This window comes from Lissotriton helveticus, chromosome 6 (genome assembly GCF_964261635.1).
Source record: "Lissotriton helveticus chromosome 6, aLisHel1.1, whole genome shotgun sequence".
Classification (NCBI taxonomy): domain Eukaryota; kingdom Metazoa; phylum Chordata; class Amphibia; order Caudata; family Salamandridae; genus Lissotriton; species Lissotriton helveticus.
In genome coordinates, this window is record NC_136067.1 from 1409279168 (window position 1) to 1409302636 (window position 23469).

Below are 23469 nucleotides of genomic sequence, written 5' to 3' on the forward strand. Positions count from 1 at the left end.
ATACCTACAGCAGTAAAGGCCTAGGCCAGACGTTAACTAGGTCTACTACTGTCGATACTAGACTTGAGTTTTGGGTTTGCCAGCGTAGCTCAGAGTTCGCTAGAAACTTTCTCGAATGTTCAGGAAAGAATTAACTCCCCTGATTAGACAAGAAGGGATTTAGTTTCTGACAACCATAGAACATGACAACATTGCTCTCCCCTAATCAAGAGTGTATCTCCAGAGTCGTGTGAGCACAAGGCAATTATTTTACTCAGTCAGTACGTGCATTCTTAGTCTCATCAGAATGTAGAGAAAAGGAAGAGACGGGCGTGTTCAATAAAAAGGTGTTATTTATTGATCAGTCTCTTTTCTCGTACAAGAGAAATGGATCGATATTATTGCAATACTTATAGTTAAGTAAAGTGCATACATTAAAAGCAATAGTATAAAATAATACTGTAAAAACATTGATATGGTTTCTGAGCCATATGATGTTTAAAATGATTAAAATATATTTACATACACATATACATTTGACTAAACGTACTCAACTGGTGTTTCTAAATACGCCTACCCCGTGTACCTGACCTAAGTCTAATGCGTGGGCGGGAATAGAAAGTTACAGTTTAAGTTAAGTTTGTTTTTGCCAAGTGAATAACTAAAGAATTCTCTGTGAGGGGTTATTCAGTTCTGTACCTGGAATTTAGGATGAATGAGGAATGGTATCTCTTTCTCTGTTCTCGATATTCCAGGCCGCCTGCGAGGGCTGCCCGAAAGCGCCGGTGCTGGGTCTCTCGGCAGGAGATAGCAGCGCGTCTCTCAGCGCGTCAGGAAGGCGGGGCTGCTGCCAGCGGGGTCTGCTCTGCTCTTGGCTTCAGCAAGTATGGCTGCTCCGTCTCGTCACCACGCGTGTGTTTGCATAGGGCAAGATCGGCAATATTTATACCTTAAAGGTGCCGAGATTGACGTAAGGATGGGCATAGATACGTCAATAAAGATGTCATACGACTTGCTCGTTAGCACATTCTTTTACTGAAGTTCTCTGTGAAATCAAAACAATGGCCGCACGGATTTTCCAGGTTGTCATAGGTTTGATTTGTTATGAGAACGTCGTATGCCTTATCAGGGGCTGGAGGAATGTCGCTTGTCTAATTAGATCTCAAGCGTTATGACCTAATCAGATAACACGTTCCTGTGCCGTAGTGTGACTGCGTCAGATAACGGTATCTGCATCATGGGGGCTTGTCTTGCCTCATGGGCTGACTGTTAGTTAACTTGATAGTTAGTTTAACCAGAATAGGGTCAGGAATAGGGGGATCAATTCAGAACCTATAGGAATACATGACAGTAAATATGCCTTTTAAATAACCATCGCTTAGGGGCTCTAGTATCTTCTCCCAAAACAAACTCAACAGCTAACATCGCATGATCTGAAAAACCATTATAAAGAATTCTCTGAGGGGGGAAATTTAATTGCCTGGAGGCCAGGAAAAAATCAATGCGAGAAGAAGACTTAAACCTACCCGACCAGCAGGTAAAAGGTCTTCTCAATATGTTATTTCTTAACGCTAACCTTAAACCTTTCTAACTATACAAGAATATTATAATAGTAATGTAATGTTTTTCCACAGTATGTTATGTTTTCTTGGATACTATCAAAGGAATTGATATTTGTGTAAGGAAACGGTGCTAAAATAGTGGTGGTGGCCAGAAATTGTTTATTTTGGTAATTCATAGGTAGGGTGAGGGGATGGTGGCAGAGTACCATGTATTTGTTCATATACATTGGGGCACACTGTCATTATACTTGGCACTGACTATGAGATCTGGGGATGGACAAACACTCCTTAGATTAAATATTAACATAAGCATGTATGCAGGGCTCAATTCTGAGACCCAATTATATCAACATGCAAAATGAATATATGCACTAATAGAGCATTTGGTTTAAACACATGCACTGAAACGGTGATCTCTAATGGCCCCTCTGCAATTAGCACCGACTCAAAATTTAATGCAGCCCCATATGCTCATCTGTGACTCAGATTCTTCTGGAGCTTGAGTTGTATTAAGGGACTTAAGTTATTCTCAAAAAGGAATGCGAACTTTCACACTTTTCGATGAGTACCCAATCGGTGAATTGTTATCCTGAAAGAAAAGCTTGGGATTCAGGGGATCATGTAACCCAAAACTGTTTTGTTTTGTCTGTGTGCTGTAGTACAGGTTACACCAATTAAAATAGAAGTGATAAAAAAGCAATGTCCACAACTATTCTGTCTTCGAAAGATAATCATTTCTTAGGTAGAGTGATAGGCTGCAAATTTGCACTCTCCTTTGAAAAGTTGACTGCAGGATGTTAATAACAAACACATGTCTAGAATCCTGAGGATGATTTCATATGTATGCGCGGCTGAGATACATTTTCTGTATTTTGGTACTGTGGAAAGGAGACAGGGTGCAGCTCCACAAATTTATATCAGAAGTGAATGCTAATCAAGTCAATATTAAATAGACTGTGAATACCAACCAGAATTTAGAATTTGTGAATATCTTTGTGGTCTTCTGTCTTTAGAACAGATACAGCAATCAATTCTGTACTTCAAGCTCAGTCCTGTATCCCTACATGTCTTAAAAAAGAGTATCCTCTATGAATAAGCTGTAGTACACCATAGCAATGTAAATAAGAAAGTAACCTTTTTTAGACTAGATTGAGAACTATATGGTACAGTGAAAGCATGCTGAAGGAAGGAATAAGAGGTAACTCTCTTATAAGGGCACTGTATGACCATCAAGAACAGATTTAGTTTTGAGTACAACAACCAACATCATGAGATCATGATAATTGATAACAAATACTGGTACACTTTGTCAGCTGACTGAGATCTAAGCCTCAATAATGGGGCATCAATTGCTATTATGAAAAGTCCTTATCTTGGGAGCATTCAATGTAGAGGTTAGTGTAAAAAGGTCATGAAACCTTGGTTTCTTTCAATGTGGTGATTAATGTAAACACTTCAAATCTTCCTGCAATTAAACACAAATATTTTGATAATGACTAGCTTCTTAAATACCAAGTTTTATATGAAGCTCTTCGCGAAGTGTCTTTCAGCATGCACCCTATTTGTAATTCAGAGTCTTTGCATATAGCAGTTCACATGTAGTACCAAAACAGTATATAGCTTAGGAACCTAGGGTTGTTGTGAGTAAAGGCCTGCAGGGTTTAATAACAATAAATTAAAAGTACTTCTGAATTTTCAGGCCAACATTGTCTAAGCTTCTAGATGTATGATACACATGAAGTCCTACATGGGCCGTAAACATAAGCATGTATACATGACTATTTATTTAAAAATCTTTGTGAACAGAAGTGCTATGTAGATTGTGCAATTGGTGTTACAAGTTCTTCACATGAGAAAGTAAAACAAAATAAAAAAACTATACAAAGGAATAATACAGCTACCTAATAGAGACAAATAAATGACCCTGTTTGACTATTTTAAAATGTTCTGTAGGTCCATGGGGCACAAATTCTATTTACTCATGGATACTGAAGTTTCAAATAGTCAAATACTACCTATAAAAACAATGATGGAAAGTGGCTTTAATAGTAGGGATTTTATTGGGATAATGGGCAGTCAAGATTCAATGCACTAAAACATTCTAATAGTTCAAATCAAATGATATCAAAAGGGATAGCTGCAGCATGGATCACATAATCTGGAAGCTAGGTTAAATACTTGTGTTGCATGTGTTACATTCAGATAGGATAGTTATGGCTCCCGCCTGGATTATTCAAACTCTCTGTACCATGGCCTACCCAAATCCCTCCTTTATAGGCTCCAGATTGTACAGAACCAAGCGGCGAGACTGGCCTATAAAACCCCAAAGTGGCAGTCTGCGAGACCACTGCTTCGCAGACTCCACTGGTTGCCGGTGGAGCAGAGGACTGCATTTAAGATCGGCTGCCTGACTTTCAAGGGTGGTTCTGGGACCTCCCCCGCCTTTCTCAAATCATTGGTCGTCCCCTACTGCCCGGTACGTAATCTCCGGTCTTCTTACCGCCAACTCCTAGTCATCCCTCCTATTAAACTTAAAAAGTTCGGCGGCCGCAGATTCGCTCACCGGGCCCCCACTCTTTGCAATCAGTTGTCCCTCCCGCTCAAATCTGCCAACTCCCTTCTGGTATTCAGAAAACTTTTGAAAACCTACCTCTTCATGCAGACTGGCTAGACCCCCGCCTTTACACCTCACAGCACTCAACCAGCGCCAGGAAACCTACGGTGTCAGTGCACTATATAAGAGCCCCTTAAGATAAGATGGCTGTCAGCATACTTGCCTAGTTATTTCCATCCTAGTGTACAGACATGCAAGTCAACAAAAGTGCAGGATATTTGAAAACATCAGGAGTGCAGCTGAAAGAGTAAGACTATACATGAACAGAATAATAATAAGTTAAAACACTGAATCCTATAACATGCTCACACTTTTGAGAAACAAGATATCCGTTATGCAATATCAGTGCATTTCAAATAAGCTCACAATGCTAAAAGTGACAATTTGGATTTCCGGGCAATTGATAGGCCTTCTAAGCATACATGAAGAGTAAACATAAACTGTTCCTGATGCATTGTGGAGCTATGCAAATCTATAGCCTTGGCGGTCAAGTATCCACAAGGCATGAATATCGATTATGTTACTAGCACCTTAAATGATTAGTGGCCAGGTCTACTACTGTATGTTTTACTGAATCGTAATTTGTTATTCCTATTTTGCAATCCAGTAATTAAAGTATAGTGTATAGGTTCCTAATGCAGATTTGTAATGATTTGCTTCCTAAAAATACAGGTCTTCCTGCATCCATCTCCAGTCTTAGTGAATCAGTCACAGCAGGAGTGCAGTCTCTGTACTGAACCCAGGTCGGAATTTAGATTGTGAGGAATCAAGGATGTGATTGAGTGAGAGGTAAGCTTCCAAATGCTTATTTATTAGGCCTTCCAGTTGCTTACCTTTTTTGCTCAGTACTGTATGTTTATGTTTTGATTTTCCTTGTGATCATGTCAAAATAGCGCAGCCCACAAGGGGTGGTAGTAAGGTATATGAGTTTCTTGCTATTACTGTTTGTGTTTTATCTCAATTCCCTAGCAGTATTGGTCCCAAATTCAGCGTGAGTGGTGTTCCATCATGGCACACACTCTGCAGGAAATACAAGTGACATGGCCTGGTGAAAGACCTCAATGAGCCTCCTGTCTGTTGGTACTTGGTATAGGGGGTCTGATGTGAACCAGCTTGTCCTTAATGGTATGACTTTGTTTTGAGGGAAAAATATGTTTTACATTTTTTATTTAATAATAAAAATGAATAAAAAAAGTTTCATTTATCAATATATACATTTTTAAACTAGAAATATATATGTTTCCAAAATGTAAATATATACATTAACCCCTTCGTCGAGGCATGAATTTTGCTGCGATGTGGGGGGTGGGGGGTGAGCGCAGCGCTTCCGTGCTCATGACGGAACCACGCCGTCATGAGTCACAGGTGGCGTGTGCTCATGACGGCATGGTTCCGTCACGGCCCCGCTCGCTCATTAATTTGCCCGCACAGGCGGGGAATTAATGCCGCGTGGGCAGAGCGGCAGCTGCATGAATGAACCACGCCGTCATGAGCGCACGCCGCCCGTGGCTCATGACGGCGTGGTTTCTTCATGCGCACACAAGGGGTTAAATAAACTTTGAATAAACTAAATTAAAAAAAATGTTATGTCTTTACTCTATGAAAACCTGTAAGTAATTGTGGTATTTATTACAAATATACAACTAATGTTTTTATTATATTTCTAAACACAAAAAATGCTAATTAAGTGACATAAACTACTCATACTACGTAAAATACAATTTAAAAAGCGTATTTCACACTAAAATAGTTACATTAATAATCACACTTATTTTAAAGAAACAGTTGGACACTAAAGGGGTGACATTTACTATTGCCACTGCATTCTATATCAATTTGGGGAAGTTGTTGAGGTCTTGGGACCGCCGAACCATTGCTGGTAGTCCGAGGATGTGGTCCGTCGGCTAGACTGCCAACTTTGGTGCTGAAAACCAGGTTTCGAGCCTCAGGGTTGCGTCCACATCCTGTTATTCTGGGCAAATCTTTTAATCTCCCCGTGCCTGAATGTGTAATGTAAATAAGGCGCTCATGTAAAGCGCTCCAATACCTTCGGGTCGAGTTCGCGCGATATAAATATGCAACAAAAAAAAACACTATCTCCTCAGCGGTCTGACCGCCTCCTTATGAGCAGTGTGCTTGGACTGCCAGAATGTCATGACACCCCTTGTCACCTCTATAGTTTTGCTAAATTACTATGTGCATCCAGGTGTGAGGATCAGACTCTCAGTTAAAAGATTTATTCCCATCATAAAACCCACTACTATCATGTGCATCCGGCACACCATTGAGTATTGTATATGGAAAGTATGTGGACTACGGGACTGTTTTGGCACTCAGGTATCGTGTTGAGAGTGACTTATGTTATGTTTTCAAGGATAGGATTATGTTTTTAGAATAGAATTATGCTTTGGTCAGGTCTAATTGTAGGTATGGTTTCAGTTGTGAACTCGTGTGCATTAAACAAAATGCAACCATTACGTTTGTGCAGCGAGGGCAGCAGTCTTTCAAAAGGAAGCTGCGGGAACATTGGCACTGCCGAGAAAAGCCGCAAACGAAAGACGCACGTAATTGAATGCGCGCAAGACGTCAGCGGCCGTTTTGGGTGCGGCACGGCCATATATTACCACACCCATTTGCAGAAAAGCGTTTTGCCTCCAGCTTCAGAACGAAACGGATTCTCGTAGCTTACCTGCTTCCCGTCGGAGGATCCCGCTTGTCCAGCAGGAGTTGGTTTCCTGTTTTTGCCGCTTTGATTCTTCAGCAGTATTCACGGAGCTGAAAAAAAGGAAGAACAGACAAGTTTAAGCTAATTGAACATTTCCTTGTTTACAACTCATGCGCCCAACGCAAGAGAGGTTAAAATACGCGCATGAAAATTTACCTTGAAGTAACTTGGGACATATTTTCATACAACTGTACCTGAAAGGAAAAAGATTAATATTAGACAATTTGGAAATAGAGATTGCAAGAGTTTTGGAAAATACATTTCTTGTATGTTTTGTAGAACAAATAGAGGCATGAGCATTTGAAAGTTTGCTGTGAATTTTTCATATGTTATTTTCATTTATTTTGAATACAGGTCGTGAAGATACGAGATTTTGGAGATACAAAGGAGTAAGTGAGGCATAATTTAGAGTAAACAACTGCTGTTTATTTTAGAAGAGTAAACAAGAAAATCAGTAACTTATTTAAGGTATATCTTTCAAAACACAGATGCACATAACTTCTTCTAAGGACCAACTCCTCCCCCGATCCATCAGAAAATAACCTACGACGACTACAAGGTCTCGGTCCAGATATTCCTAGATCGCAGGTAGAGCATTTTCTAAAGTAACAGGAAAGATTGTTAGTAAATAGAAAGCTAGGATTTGACAATCAATCTTGAAGGTATAGGTATTCTTTTCACTTGTTGCCTCGCAGGTTGACAACCAGGAACAGCTAACGTCCCAGATCTGGCCCTCCTCCTTGAATTCTAACTGAGTAGCCTCAGGGGCTGATTCAGATTCCGGTCGGAAGGGCTCTGAACCATGTTTGGAGCCCTTCCGACCGAATTGGAACGTGTCGGCCGGATTCCTTTCCGACCGAGCCATTCCGATGGGCTCTGTTGGAAAGGAATCCGACTCGGATTTCTGGATGGCCTACGACCGGCTCGGAGTACTTCCCCGGTCGCCTCTTTTCGACCGAGGGAATACGATGGCAGTTTTTCACTGCATTTTCGTGCCGGTGTGTCCGACATGAAAAGGCAGTTGGAAACTGTCTCTGGGTGCCCCCAGCAGGGCCCCCCATGTGCCCCTCCGTTGATCCCTACACCCGGTGGCAGGCACCTTGGGGTGCCGGCCACAGGGTGCAGTGATGAACTGTACCCCTGCATTTCACAATGGAGGCATGCATTCCGCTCGGAATGCATGCTCCCTTTGTGAAGCATACGTGTCGGTCGCATCGTACTTGCAGGGCCGTAACCGACCACAGGAGGTTAGTCGGTTACGGCTCCTGACCGATGTCGGACGGACTCAGGTCCGACATCGGAATAGGCCCCTATGTGTCTAAAAATACCAAACACTGGATACTGGAAAGTCGGTCCATAATGTCTCTGCGAAATCTACAAACAAGCAACCAAACAGGTAAGATTGCTTGTGTTCCTGACACAGAAGACTGCCTTTATTGTCAGGATCTCGGATCCTGCAGCGGCAGCAGTGGCGAAAGCGACAGGCAATTGAGGTAGTATCGGCATAGGCACCGGCATGGGGTTTACGACCTGCCTTTCCGACAACCTTTTCTTGGTGGGGACCCTGCCATAAGAAGGTCAGCATCAAGACAGGGCAGGGGGCCCGAAACAGGCCCCAAGGGCAATGGGAATTGTCTCTGGGGCACATGTTGTGCCCCCCATGCCAGAACTGGAATGGTGCATGGCAACAGTGGGTTCTACGTGTAAGTGGCGCTGCACTATGTCGGCATGTGCTTCAGGCTCTCTTTATGAGCTGAAGCATGCCACTGCTGTGCCACTGGCACTGAGTCACCGGCAGTCAGGTGGTAGTGTCCTCATATGGCAGTTGGGATGCTGCCGACTTGCTGTCATTCTCCTGGCTGCTGTAGCTGCGGTCCGGTGGTCGGACCACCCAACTCATAATCATGGTCTAACTGTGTATGTACTATTCCTACTCCAATCTGAGACATTTTATGTAAGGTGCTGGACAATAAAACTGTTATATAAACAATCAATACTCCATACTAACACATAAGTTTTGAGCTATAAAATAAAATAAAAATTACTTAAAAACAAAATAGCCTAAACTAAAAACGTATATATGTATGATTAAACTGTAACATATATAACAATAAGTGTATCACTAATAATAATATATTTTCATTAGTATTTACTAATATTCCTAAACTGTGACAAATAACAATAATATATATATATTATTTCTTATATCTTAAATAGACATATTTGTTTTATTGTCATAATTTAATTAGACAACATTTCACTTTTTGTAAGTATAAAAATACATAAAAAGTATTAAATATAAACACTTTAATCAACATAAAATGACAAATTAAATTTAAATTTGATACATTTCAAATGTTACCAAGTATTTACATTTAATATAATGTAAATGTGCATTAAAAGTAATACTACGTCTTATTATTTAGATTTTTTTTATTGCAACAAAATATATTTACATAATGTGAATGTTAATTTGCATAGCATTAACATAATTATCATTACATTTAAATATTCATGGTTTACAAATCTCCCCACCCTCCTCTCCTAAAAACCGACATCCTCCTACTAAAAACAATTATATATACATATACATTTATTTACACATTAATGCAACTAAAAATTCAAATTTCAAAAATGTAATAATTATTCAAATATCTCCCGAAAAACACATGTAAAACATTTTTAAACATAAACAGCCAAACACACTACAGTATAATCAATCAATCAATCAATCAATCAATCAATCAATCAAGCAAATTTGTAGAGCACGATACTCACCCGCTAGGGTCTCAAGGCGCTGGGAAGGGGGGGAGTCGCTACTGCTCGAACAGCCAGGTCTTGAGTTGTTTCCTGAAGGAGAGATGGTCCTGGGTCAGCCGTAGGTCGGTGGGGAGGGAGTTCCATGTCTTGGCAGCCAGGTAGGAGAAGGATCTTCCTCCGGCGGTGGATTTGCAAATTCGTGGGACGGAGACGAGGGCGAGGTTGGCGGAACGGAGCTGGCGGGTGGGAGTGTAGAATGTGAGGCGGCTGTTGAGGTATTTCGGGCCCATGTCGTGGAGAGCCTTGTGTGCATGGGTGAGGAGTCTGAACGTGATCCTCTTGTTGACGGGGAGCCAGTGCAGGTCTTTCAGATGGGTAGAGATGTGGCTGTGACGAGGGATGTCCAGGATGAGTCGTGCAGAAGCGTTCTGTATGCGCTGGAGTCTTTTCTGGAGTTTGGCTGTGGCTCCAGCGTAGAGGGTGTTCCCGTAGTCCAGGCGGCTGGTGACGAGGGCCTGGGTGACCGTCTTCCTGGTTTCGGTGGGGATCCACCGGAAGATCTTTCGGAGCATGTGCAGGGTGTTGAAGCAGGATGACGAGACGGCGTTGACTTGCTTGGTCATCGTGAGGGAGGAGTCCAGGATGAAGCCCAGGTTGCGTGCATGATCTGTTGGCTTGGGTGCGGTGCCCAAGGAAGGGGGCCACCAGGAGTCGACCCAGGCAGAAGGGGATGGTCCCAGGATGAGGACTTGCATCTTGTCTGAGTTCAGTTTCAGGCGGCTGAGCTTCATCCATTCCGCTATGTCTTTCATTCCTTCCTGGAGGCTGGATCTGGCGGTGGCGGGGTCGTTGGTGAGGGAGAGGATCAGCTGGGTGTCGTCGGCGTAAGAGGTGATGTTTAGGTTGTGTTGGTGTGCGATGGCTGTGAGAGGGCTCATGTAGACGAAGAAGGTGGGGCTGAGTGAGGAGCCTTGTGGAACGCCGCAGATGACTTCAGTGGCCGCGGATCGGAACGGGGGAGACGGACTCTCTGTGTTCTTCCGTCGAGGAACGAGATGATCCACTCCAGGGCTGCTCCTTGGATACCGGTGTTGCTGAGGCGCTGTATCAGGGTGCGGTGGCATACGGTGTCGAAGGCTGCTGAGAGGTCTAGGAGGATGAGGGCAGCAGTTTCCCCGTTGTCAAGCAGGGACCTGATGTTGTCGGTAGCTGCGATGAGAGTGGTCTCGGTGCTGTGGTTTGCTCGGAAACCGGACTGTGAGGGGTCGAGGGATCCGTTTGTCTCGAGGAAGGTGGAGAGTTGTTTGTTGACGGTCTTCTCGATGACTTTGGCCGGAAAAGGGAGGAGAGAGATGGGGCGGAAGTTCTTGAGGTCCGTGGGGTTCGCGGTGGGTTTCTTCTGGAGGGTGCTCAGCTCGGCATGTTTCCAACTCTCCGGGAAGGTGGCGGATGCGAAGGAGCTGTTGATGATGTTCCGGAGTTGGGGTGCGATGATGGAGTCGGCTTTGTTGAAGATGTGGTGTGGGCAGGGGTCGGTTGGGGAGCCGGAGTGGATGGTGTTCATCAAGCGGGTGGTGTCTTCGGTGCTGACAGGGGTCCAGGTGCAGAGGGTGGTGGTGGGGGGCGTTGGTTCGGTAGTTTGGTAGGTGGTCTGTGCGCCGAATCTGTTGTGTATGTCGGCGATCTTGTGGAAGAACGAGACGAGTGAGTCGCAGAGGTCTTGCGAGGGTGTGATGTCATTGTTGCAGGCGCTGGGGTTGGAGAGCTCTTTAACGATGCTGAAGAGTTCCTTGCTGTTGTGGGTGTTGTTGTCCAGACGTTCTTTAAATGTTGTCCCTTTGGTGGTGCGGATCAGCTGGTGGTGTTTGCGGGTGGCGTTCTTGAGGGCTGTCATGTTATCTGTTGTCTGGTCGTGGCGCCAGGCTTTCTCGAGGGTGCGGCAGGTTTTCTTGGAGTTTTTGAGGTTGTTGGTGAACCACAAGGCTTTCTTGCTGCCGGGTCTGCTGGGAGGGTTCCTCAGTGGTGCGAGGTCATCGGCGCAGTTGGTGAGCCACTGTGTGAGGTTGCGGGCTGCTTCGTTGGGGTCCGTCGTGTTGGTGGGAGGGTTCCGGCTGAGGGAGGTGGTGAGCTGGTCGGCGGTGATCTTGCTCTAGCTTCTGCGGGGAACCTGTTGCGGGTGGTGGTGGATCGTGGTTCTCCTGAAGTTGAAGTGGACGCAGCTGTGATCTGTCCAGTGTAGTCCGGTGGAGTGGCTGAAGGAGATGTGCTTGCTGGAGGAGAAGATGGGGTCAAGCATGTGGCCGGCATAGTGGGTGGGGGTGTTCACCAGTTGCTTGAGTCCGAGGTTGGCGAGGTTGTCCAGCAGGGCGGCAGTGTTGCAGTCCTTGTTGTTCTCCAGGTGGAAGTTGAGGTCCCCTAGGAGGATATAGTCTGAGGAGGTGAGGGCGTGCGGGCTGACGAAGTCTGCAATGGCTTCGCTGAATTGTGTGCGTGGTCCTGGGGGTTTGTAGATGAGAGTGCCTCTGAGGGTAGTCTTGGGGTCGGTGTGTATCTGGAAGTGAAGGTGCTCGGTGGCAGTGAAGATGTCGTCGGAGTTGGTCGTGATGCGGATGATGTTTCTGTGAACGATGGCGATGCCTCCTCCGGTTTGGTTGGCGCGGTCCCTCCGGGTGATCTTGTAGCCATCCGGGATGGCTATGGCGATGTTGGGGGCTGAGGAGGCGTTCATCCAGGTTTTTGTGAGGAAGGTGACGTCTGGTGATGTTGTGTCGAGGAGGTTCCAGAGTTCGACGGCGTGCCTGTGGACGGAGCGGGTGTTGAGCAGGATGCACTTGAGGTGGTTGTTGCTGGTGCTTGGCTTGGCGGGTGCGGTGCAGGTTCGGAGGCAGGTGAATTTACAGGCATGGCAGGTGACGGGTCCGTGGGTGCGTTTCGGGGTGGCTCGATAGCAGGTGGGGTTCCGACCGGTGTTGAGAGCGTGGAGGGTGGCGGCGTTGTAAGTCCGTCGTGTGGGCTGGCATCGTCGAGGACCAGGGGTCCTGGTGCTGGGCGCGGTCCAGGCGCCTTCGGCGCACAATCGGCGCGCACGCTGCGCGTACGCGTGGACTCCGCCATAATACACGCGAAAGAGCACAAACAATATTACATACAACAATATTTTCTAAATCATATTTTATATGATATAAAAAACAACACTTAAATCAATATTCTTACCTTTGATATTCCTATCAACTATATTTTCGACATCCTGATATTTATTACACAATGTTTTTGTATCACGATATTTTGTATTCAATATTTTGCCAAAGCACCTACTAGCCATTAGGGTGCTGTCTGTAGAAGAGGTGTGTACTCTGATCTTTGGGAGGGCTTGGTAGGCATTGAGATGACAAAGATGTTAATAGTAAGCATCCATTGTATCTGATATTCCCAATCTTTACCTGAAAACTCATTACAAGAGGCATTCCCACACCAGAATTACCCATATACAGGCCAGCGATAATTCCGAGGTGCAGGAATATTGCTGTTTTCTCAGATAAATCCTGAAGGTGCCTTTAGAAATGGGGATCTACCAGGCAAATCGGAGTACCATTCTGGATTCCAACTGTATAGTTGTACTTGTTGGTGTTTCTCAATCAGATATATTAGCAGGTTTTATATGACTGCACAAATCTGCAGGCCGGAAACACTGGGGGGAAGATTTACAAAGCCCTTGCGCCACTTATGCTTCACTTTTCCCATGTTAAAAGTGACGCAAGGGGCTTGTAAATATGCCCTGGGAGACCAGTATTCCTGTTCTCTTGTAAACCCGATTCATCCGGCAATTGCTGTGACTGACTGAACTGGGATTACTTCTCATCACAGTATGAGTATATGAGTAAGGTATGACCTTAGGCATGGTTTCATTTTGATTTGCTACGACTACAAGGCCCACCTGCAATCTACCCAAAAGTTTTACTAGTGCATCTGTAATGGCCCTTTGCATATATGTAAAGGGTGGTGGGGCGTTTTTTAAATTAATTTGCGCTTATGCTAAATGTTAAAGCCCAATTACGACTTTTGTATTTCTCTGTAAATATCCCATAATGCCTGTTGCTGTATTTTGTTTCTTGTCACATATGGTATCCCTGGATATTTGCTAACCAATTTTCAATAAATACTGTTGTCTTTTCCTGTCTTTACATATTTCATTGGAATTATTTCCACTTCTTATTTTTGATTAAGTCAGTTGCAAGCATACTGAATACGCTTTGCTCCAGATACCCTTCGGTAATCACGTAAGGTCTAATTACAACTTTTAATTGGGGCCAGCTGGAACATAATCACAGTTAGGGAAAGTTCTGCTAATAATTTTCAATGAGAAGAGGCGACATGTCTAGGGTGGTTCTGCCTCGTCACCACAAGAATATGCTCTGACTTGAAGTCTGTGTAACCAAGGCAGTTGTTACGAGTTGCCTGCAGCCCCAGCTCACTCTGGTCTGCAGATGTTTTGCACTTATAACTCATCCAGTTACATGATGTTAGTTTCCCGAAAGCAGCTGCAACACACACACACAGCCAAAGGTTCGTGTCAAGTCTTAAACGCCATTATCCGTTTAAGGTCATCCTAAGTAGGCAGGGTGTCTTTAATTAGCAGAATTAATTTTCATCCTCCCCGAGGATAATGTATTCTGTAACATTATTTTTGTTTGCGAAGAAATAAAGCTATTTTCACTAATAGCATCAACTTTAGTCTTTGAAATCAGAGGGATGAATGGCCACCGAGAACATCTGGGTGGTGTACAAAATACTTTTAGTTTCAGGCATATATTTTTTTTCTCAGCATTGGATCAGGTTATTCCATAATAAAACTGTTTTATTTGTCTATTGTAGACTTCTTCCAAAGACACTTTTTTTTCATTTTTAAAGATGACAGTGTTAGAACACATTCCATGGACAGCTCCTGTTTTTCTGATTTATTTCCTTCTAGACATCTACAAGTTGGCACCAAATACAAATATTATCAACAAATTCTTCTTGAAAAAGAAGTAAAATGCCTCCCTTAGCTGACATTTTTTTTTTTCATTTTGAAGGGATGTTTAGGTTGTCCAATAGAAAGAGACTGACTTCGAGAGCCAGTGGACATTTCCTCCCAACTTCTATTCCACGACTCAAAACTGGCATTCCATATATGAAGCATCTGTGTGCCAAAGTCATCTTATGCTTGCCACACGTCAATATATTCCGGCATGTATATGTACCAACTGTAGATAGATTCTGGCCCATTAATCAAATGCCCTCTCTGTCAGTGCGGTACAAAAGGGGGTGGTGATGGACGGAGCATCTGAACCAATCCAACACTCACACCCATTCAAAATATCTGGGATTGATCCATCACCGTTCTTTAGCCCATTCAGCCACCCCAGTTCAGACATGGCTATATGCAAATCAGTCTGACCCTGTGCCTCATGGGAACAGTCCAGCCCGAACTGCCAAGCCATGCCTTCCCTGGACCGGAAACAAGCTTCCGAGGACCGGTTTCTGGCATTACAGCCGTCTTCAGCCCGGCTTGCTTAAATCCAGTGGCAAAGTGAGCAAGGGACTCACGTCTGAGCATACCCTGCCACACTTATGGCAGCCAAAAGCGGTACAAAAGGGAGTGGTAATGGATGGAGCATCTGAACCAATCAAACACTCACACCCAGTCAAAAGATCTAGGTTTAATCCATCACCGTTCTTTAGCCCACTCTGCCACCACAGTTCAGACATGGCTATATGCAAATCAGTCTGACCCTGTGCCTCATGGGAACAGTCCAGCCCGAACTGCCAAGCCATGCCTTCCCTGGACCGGAAACAAGCTGTTAGTGACTGCAAGCAGTCGCTAACGTCGCTATCGCCTATTAACAAGGCAGGCGTAGCGATGGAAATATTGCCGCTATCGCCAAAAACTAACGCCTGCTCAGACCAGTTCTTAGCCATGTTATCCAATGGGAGTTGGATAACATAGCTAAGAGCATTTAGTCGCTAATGCGTGAATATCGCTGTATTCTCAACGATATTCAGGCATTTCGCCAGATTTTTATTGCTTTAGAGATAAACCTTGCTAATAGCAAGTTATCTCAGCGATAAAAACCAGTGCTGCGCGGCGATAAAAATATTGCCGCTAACCCTACTTAGCGATAAATATCGCTATTTGTTGGTAATATGCCCCTAGATTTTTTTTCTTTTTTTTGAAGTCATAACAGTAGGAGGAGGCTTGGGATGAGTAAAAGGGATGTGGAGGGGAAAGGTCAGAGAGAAGGGTTTTAAAAAGGCTTTTATTTCGGGGGATCAGCAGAGTAAAAGCGGTATGAAATGATATAAGGAAGGGTAGAGTAGGGAAGAGTTTTGAAAGGGTTATTTTGGGGCTTATAGTAGCGGTAAGGAGTTTGGGATGAATGAGAGAGTGGAGGTAGAGGATATATTAATATAGGTATACGGTAAGAAATAGGGTAGTGCATTGGAAAGAGTACTAGAAAGAGGTTTAAGTATGACCTAGTGTCCAAAAATTATTTGAGGTACCTGTTCAGTGCACACGGTTAGTGCAACGCATGCAGACGTGGCAAACATCCAGTTTTAAAGTCTCTTTCTGCCAGAAGTTCATCAATCCGATGCTTGGTTGGAGGCATGATCTGCCAAACCCTCGAAGACTGCTCGTTGCAGAGAAGGAGACTTCTCTGTCCTCTTCTCAACTGGTGCTCGTGAAGAAGTTAGCTTCAAAAGTCTCTCTCTCCATCTCCGAAGAGCCTTGGGTATGAGGGTTGAACAATGTGAGCACCCAATCTAGGCCCAAAGGAATGAATGGGAAGGCATTCCCTTTTACTGAATCACAATTTGCGATTCGCTAATAGGAAATGTGTTTTAATCACAATTTATTTAGCGATTCCTACATGCATAGGGAATTGCGAGTTCTTAATAGCGATTCCTTAAAAATTGCTCTCAAGGAATCGCCACTCCTTACATTCATGCATGTGCCCCTTAGACCTTAGTAATTGAGATCTGTTATTCTATAAAAAAAAGAGCCTACTCTTAGAACCTAATGCTAAAGGATAACCAAATGTAGATGAATCTAATTCAGCCAGAGCTAGCAAGTTACGAAGAAGGCCTGCAAAGGCTGCCCAAAAAGATAACTTCAATGCGGTAACTGTAGCCCCCCCACCCCCTCAATATGGTAAAATTAATAATTTTCATAGAGATCCTTGCCCACTGATACCCCCAAGTAAAGCCACTTAAAGCACCTTATAATTTTAAAGTGACCAGATAATATGCATTCTTTTATTTTATTTGCATGTTAGCAATGTGAGTATATATATTTTCATTATTTGTTTTCTTTCCCTTTCTATACTGTATCATGTTTTGCTACAAATGCTGATTTCTACATATTAACAAATAAATGAAAATTCTTTTGTTAAAAAAGTAAATCCACACTTTCCTGATGCCGGCCATTCACAGCCCACGTCCTCACATGGTTCAGTTGGCTATTTTATTTGATCAACTTCTTGCATGACTCTGTTTGCCATCTGAAGGATGATGAGGTCGTAGGTGAAAGTGGGTTGTTGTCCCTTTTTGGTTGTCAGAATCAAGACTAGTACTTTGGGATTAAATCTCATTTTGAAGGAGCTTCTTCATCCATATGTTCTGCATTTCTGACCAGTCCAGAAACATACACACATTTTTAATAACTGAGGGCCCTATTTAGGAGAAACAAACGCAGCGCGGTATAGCAAGTCATTTTGAAATGAAATTAAATTAAATTTGCATTTATAGTGCGTGCTAATATTGGGGGTGTCTAGGCGCGCCACACTGCGCTAGTTCCGAAGCACAGGGATGCAACATATTTAGACACAATATGTCGCATTTCTGTGCTTTTCCCTGAGCTGGCACACAAAATGCTGCCAGTCGCCAGCGTAGGCACCCTTGTACCATGGTGCATGGATGCCTGTGTCATGGAGAGAATGTTTTTTATGCAGGAAGGGGAACCTTACTGCACAAAAACAATCAATTGAGGTGATTTCCTCTTCTAATACATGCTGTAGAATGCAGCACGCATTGAAAGTGGAAAAAAACGAGGAGAAATTAAAACATTTCTCCTCGTTGCACCTCGCTACGCCACCCCTAATGTGTCATACCATTTTGATGCATTTCCAGGTTTAAAATTTCTCGTAAATCTGGAAATGCATCACTGGACATGAGTGTTGCATGGGAATACCCACAGCAACACCCATATCATGCCCCTAATACACAAACTGCTGCGTGAAAAGTGTCAATATTTACAACCACACGTAAAGCCATGCAGGATGGCTTTACTTGTGCTTGTAAATATCTTGCAGCAGGTTGCAACCACGGTGTGTCACACATTGCGACACACTGGTGGCGCAGGGGCCTTGTAAACAAGCCCCTGAGTATTTTATTTTTGTGGTAGACAGAAGCCATGACGCAGAACCTACAAACATGCAATGTTACTGAACTCCATGTAGGAAGGATTACTTTTTCCACAAAGTTGAATGTTCTCCAGCAACCATCATCACATTTCCAGTGAACATTTTTGTTTCATGTTACAATTGAGCATCATCTTCCAAACTAAAAAATAAATATGTAAAAATTGCCCTAACCTAAAAACTGGCTCCAGTTGGACTCAATTGCTGGCGGTCTTGGCTTCTTATAAGACTTCTATAAGGCCAACGTTGGGTCGATTAAGATGAATGTGGCTAGACTGCTAAAAATGTGGGCATCCTTAGGGATGTTAACACCCCTTTTAAATTGGAAAGTAGATGACTGTCCATCATGAATGAAGAGTGCTGCAGGGCATTATGACTGAGATGGCCACTCTCTGGATGCTTTATTATGCACATATGGCACATACACTCTAAGGCCCAGGTTTACTAAAACTTTGCACTGGTTTTGTGTTACCAAACCCGGTGCAACGCGTTGTGGCATTTACTTGCTAACACAAATCAGTACTTGCATTGGAAAGTTGGCAAAATTAAATCAAAGTAGTGCTATGCGCTACTCTGCGCGACATTGCATCTGAGCATTCTATTGGAGGTGGATGGGCGAGCCTAAGAAAGCACCTGTGGGTTATGACTTTGAAATCTCTATCTACTACAATTATAGACAGAGATTTGCAACAAAACATCACACCACCTTGAGGCAGGCTTAACTGTGGGGCAAGTTTTAAAACTCCCTACATTTTTTTAACTTTGCACTTGTGCCTCACTGTACAGCACAATAACATGGACAAAAGGTTTAAAGCATAGTTTATGTACTGGAAAAGTCCACTTCAAGTGTAAAACCTAGCTTGATACAACACTCGATCACTTTCAGTATGGTACAAGGGTATGTTAGTTGGTGTCTGCCAGCCTAAAAGTTGTCAGCACAGGGATAGAGAAAAACAACCCCATATCTCAGTAGATACGCCCTTCCGTTGTTCACTCTTGCCCCTTCCTGTAACACAGCAACTTGCTTGCTCTGGTGCCTTGCATGAAAAGTTAGTAGACCTGCTCCTAAGTCCTTTTAAGCTCCTCCATTGTGTTTACTTGGACAAGGTGGGCCTTGTGAGGTATTCGTTTAGCATATATGTTTTGAACAGTTTTAGATACTAATCCGTTTTCGGCATCTCAATCACTCTGATGAAACATCTGAATAGTTTTCTTGCTTAGGTTCTTCCCTCTCCAGTGATCATGTCCAGCCATTATCATGTGGTTCTTTCCATACCAGTTCAGCCCTATCTTAAGGGTCTTTTCATCTTGCAGTGTAAGTTTGTATGGCACCTTACTACAATGTATAAATTCCCCTGAGTGATTTTGAAGCCAACCCTAGCTCAACCAAAGAGGTTAGATGCAGATACTCCATATCCTCCACCCTCCCCCTTCCAGCAAATACACCCCTGGGTAAAGGTCAAATTCCCTTGATTTTATTTTGAGTAAGACATCCTCGCAGGAAACGTCTGGGGGGTTTAACATTGGCAGCTTATGGCTGTCAATTGCAACTCCTGGTAACCCTTATTTGTAAGCCTATTTAGGGAATCAGATTTACAACATTTGTGTGAGAAGATAATGAATGAATGACTACACATTTGTATAGCGCATGGTTACCCGGAGGCATCCCAGCGCTTCAGTGGTCCATTCATCCCCGATGATTTAGGGGAATAAGAGAGTTTTCAGCATATTCCTAAACCTAAGATGGTTCTCCTCCAGCCGAATAGAATCGGGCAGGCTGTTCCAAAGTTTTGCTAACTGAACAGCAAAACGCCTGCCACCCTTACGGCTTCTCCTTATCCTAGGAACTGCCAGAAAGTTCTTATTACTGGATCTAAGGGTCCTATTAGTTTGATAGGGGCGAAACAAAGGTTGAATGAGATCAGGTCCTATCTTAGTTAGGGCTTTGTGGATGATGGTCAGAGCCTTAAATTCAATCCTTTGTTGTACCGGTAGCCAGTGCAATTGCCGGAGTGCTGGTTTGGCTGAGGTTCTTCGTGTGATCTGCAAAAGCATCTGGGCTGCACAGTTCTGTACAGTCTGTAGAACCCTAAGTTTCCCCTGTGGGGCCCCTAGGTAGACTGCGTTGGAGTAGTCAAGGCGGGTTAAAATCAGGGCCTGTACTAATATCCGCCTTGCTTCAAACGGAAGCAGCCCAATGATTTTCCTGAGTGATCTCATCAGGGCGTAGCAAGTAGCTGCTACCTTCCGAGCTTGCACCAAAAAATTAAGCGCTGGGTCCAGCCATACTCCCAGACTCTTAATTCTCTCCTTTGGGGAGGGAGGCTGGCCCAAAGTATTCGGCCACCATCCGTCCACCGAGGAGGGTGCGTTATGTCCTAGCATTATGACCTCCATCTTTGCTCAGTTGAGTTTCAGGAAAGAGTCATCCATCCACTCACGGACTCTACTGAGGCAGGAGGAAAGTTTGTCATAGGTTGACATCTGCCCAGAAAGGGTGATGATAAGCTGAGTATCATCAGCATAGGTCACTATTTGCACCCCCCAAGGTAACACCACCTCAGCCAATGGTCTCATGTATATATTAAATAAGGTTGGGCTGAGGGATGAACCCTGGGGAACGCCACAGTGTAGATGCATAGGAGGGGAAGAGATGTCATCCTCAAATACCGAGAAAGTTCGCTCGGAGAGGAAGGATTGTAGCCACCTCAGTGCGGTCCCAGAGATACCTATATCACTCATCCTTTGGATCAAAATAGAATGGTTAACAGTATCAAAGGCCGCACTGAGGTCTAATAACAGTATGGCCGCGCAACTGCCTCCATCAACAATCTTCCTTGCTTCCTCAACTACTGCAATAAGGGCAGTTACAGTGCCCTGTTTGCACCTGAACCCGGTTTGGGTTGGATGTAGTAAGTTGTTATTTTCTATAAAGCTGGATATCAGGGAGTTTACATATTTTTCGGTAAGCTTACTGATAGTGGGTAGCAAAGAGATAGGGCGATAGTTAGCCCAATCATCAGGATTGAGATTGGGTTTCTTCAATAACGCCTTTACTTTTGCCTGTTTCCAGGAGAGAGGGACTACCCCAGCTGCCAGTGAGGTATTAATCCCCTCCCGAATCACCGGGGCCACAGTGTCTGAGACCAGTTTAAGAACAGTTGGTGGTACTACATCAACCGGCGAGCCTGATTTCAAATTGTCCAAAAGCGCCTGAACCTTCAGACAGTCGAGAGGGGGGAATGTCTCAAGGAGGGCCAAATCTGGGCCTGGGGAAAGAGGTGGTGCCACAGGGGACCCCAGGAATGTTGAATAGATATTTGCTATCTTCAAAGCAAAGAAGTTTGCTAACTCCCTGGGGCGTGTGTGGGCAAGAAGAGGGTCACTAGTGGGAGTCGGACGAGTAACTAAGGTCTTAAATATTTTGAAGATTTCTCTAGAAGAGCTAGAGGCAGAAGTAATTTTTTCTTGATAGTAATTGGACTGGGTAACTTTAATAGCCTGTTTATAATTACGTAGCGCAGTCCTATAGCTATTTTTACTGGCTTCAAGATAATCTTTCCTCCACATCCTCTCTTTCTGCTTGCAAAGCTGTTTAAGGGTTCTGAGCTCTGGAGTGTACCAGGCTTTTTTGTTCGCCCCACTACGATGGGAAAGTTCAGTCTTTGGTAGGGCCAAGTCCAATGATACCTCCAGCCAATGATTATAGCGATCAGTTGCTTCCGAGGGATCATTACTAGGTTCAGGTAGAGTTTCTATAAGGTTAATAATCCATTTATCCTTTGATAGTTTGGACCATGCTCGGCTAGTTTTTTTTTAAAAACTAGCCTGGCCTGGCTGTTCCTGGCGAGTAAGGGAAAAGGACAGGAGGGTATGGTCAGACCAAGGAATTATGGTGGATTTTTTTAACTCAAGCGTGCTTAAGTTAGTGTAACAGTGATCCAGCGTATGTCCTGCTTTGTGTGTAGGGCCTTTGATAATTTGTTTAAATTGGACCGTGTCTAACGCTGTCATCAAGCTCTGACAAACTGGAGTTTCGGATTTATCTAACTGGATGTTAAAATCTCCTAATACAGTGAAATTAGGAACATTACAGGACAAATTGATAACAGCGCTTAACAGCTCTTCACAAAATTGTCCGATCGCCCCCGGAGGCCTATAAACCAAAAGCCCCGAAAACGTGCATATTGGGGATAGCGTAACTGAGAACATCATACACTCCGCCCAAGCGATGATGACCTTCTCCACTCTACAACCTACAGATTTTTTATGCATGATGGCGATCCCTCCTCCTCGTCCGTCCGTCCGATCTTGCCTCGAAATTGCATAGTTGGAGGGCAGGGCACGGACAATATCGGGGTCGGAGCTGTCATTAGTCAATTTTTCTGTGAGGAAAAGTGCCTCCATGTCCAGTTCCTCCAGAAGCAGGGAGATCTCTAGCGCATGCTTATGTAAGGAGCGACAATTAAGCAGTGCCAGATATAAAGTTGTATTGAAGATGAATAAACAAATTGTTAGTGCCTGTATGCTAACTCTTTGAGGATGGTCTTGATTATAGCAGGTAGCAAATTAGATTACTAGCCTTTCTAAACTCGGCATTGGCAATTTTTGTGATCAGGTTAACACCCTTTCTAGCTAAATGTACTGGGCCTCATTTATGAGACCCCTAGCGTGTCTGGAAGGTCACCTTTTGTGACTTTCCATGGCGCAGAAACCTGCGTGATAATTATCAGGCAGCACTAAGCCACTTTTTTTTGGCTTAATGCTGCCTGATAAATATCAGTCCCTGTAACGCAGTTTTCTGCGTTAAAAGGATGTGCAATGGGTGTTGCTGGGGCCTTTTGACACTGACCCAGATTTATGAGAAATCGTAAATTTGAGGCAGCGCCAAAAGCTTATGCCTCCGCAGGGGTGGTGTAAGGGAGGCACAACAAGGAGAAATATATTTATTTCTCCTCGTTTTTCCTTTTAGAAAGAGGAAACAGCCTCTTGTGATATTTTGTACAAAAATAATCATCCCCGCAAAGTATGCACCCTTGCACCATGGTGCAAAGATGCCTGTGTGTGGGAGCACGGCAGCCCATTGTTCACCGGTGCAGGGCTAAAGGACAGGAATGCTCTGTATCTTATAGATACGGTGCATTCCTGCCCTTTTCTTTTGCCGTAGAGAAGCGCAGCAGGAAGGCCTACTGTGGTGCCCTACTACAAAACCTCATAAATGAGGCCCACTACATGTTTAGCCTGATTGTCACGTTTACGGTATGTCTGGGTGCATATGAGGAGCGTGCTTGGGTCATTGAGCTGTGTCTTTGTTTTCAATGAGGACTTTTTACGATAGAATTCTAGCATTTGTGTTTTTCATTGTTTTTAATA

The 23469-nt window shown here is 43.9% G+C and overlaps 1 protein-coding gene across 2 annotated transcripts in view; it reads right to left on the reverse strand.

Annotated features, from left to right (window-relative positions):
* LOC144761771 (uncharacterized) overlaps positions 1-23469 on the reverse strand; it is a 995952-nt gene that overhangs the window by 36688 nt on the left and 935795 nt on the right. For both annotated transcript variants that reach the window (XM_078647017.1, XM_078647016.1), the window contains exons 5-6: positions 7037-7074; positions 6845-6930 (exon numbers count right to left, since the gene is read on the reverse strand). In XM_078647017.1, coding sequence (XP_078503143.1) covers positions 6845-6930; positions 7037-7056 — 106 coding nt within the window. In that variant the 5' untranslated portion in view covers positions 7057-7074. The remainder of the gene's footprint in view (positions 1-6844; positions 6931-7036; positions 7075-23469) is intronic.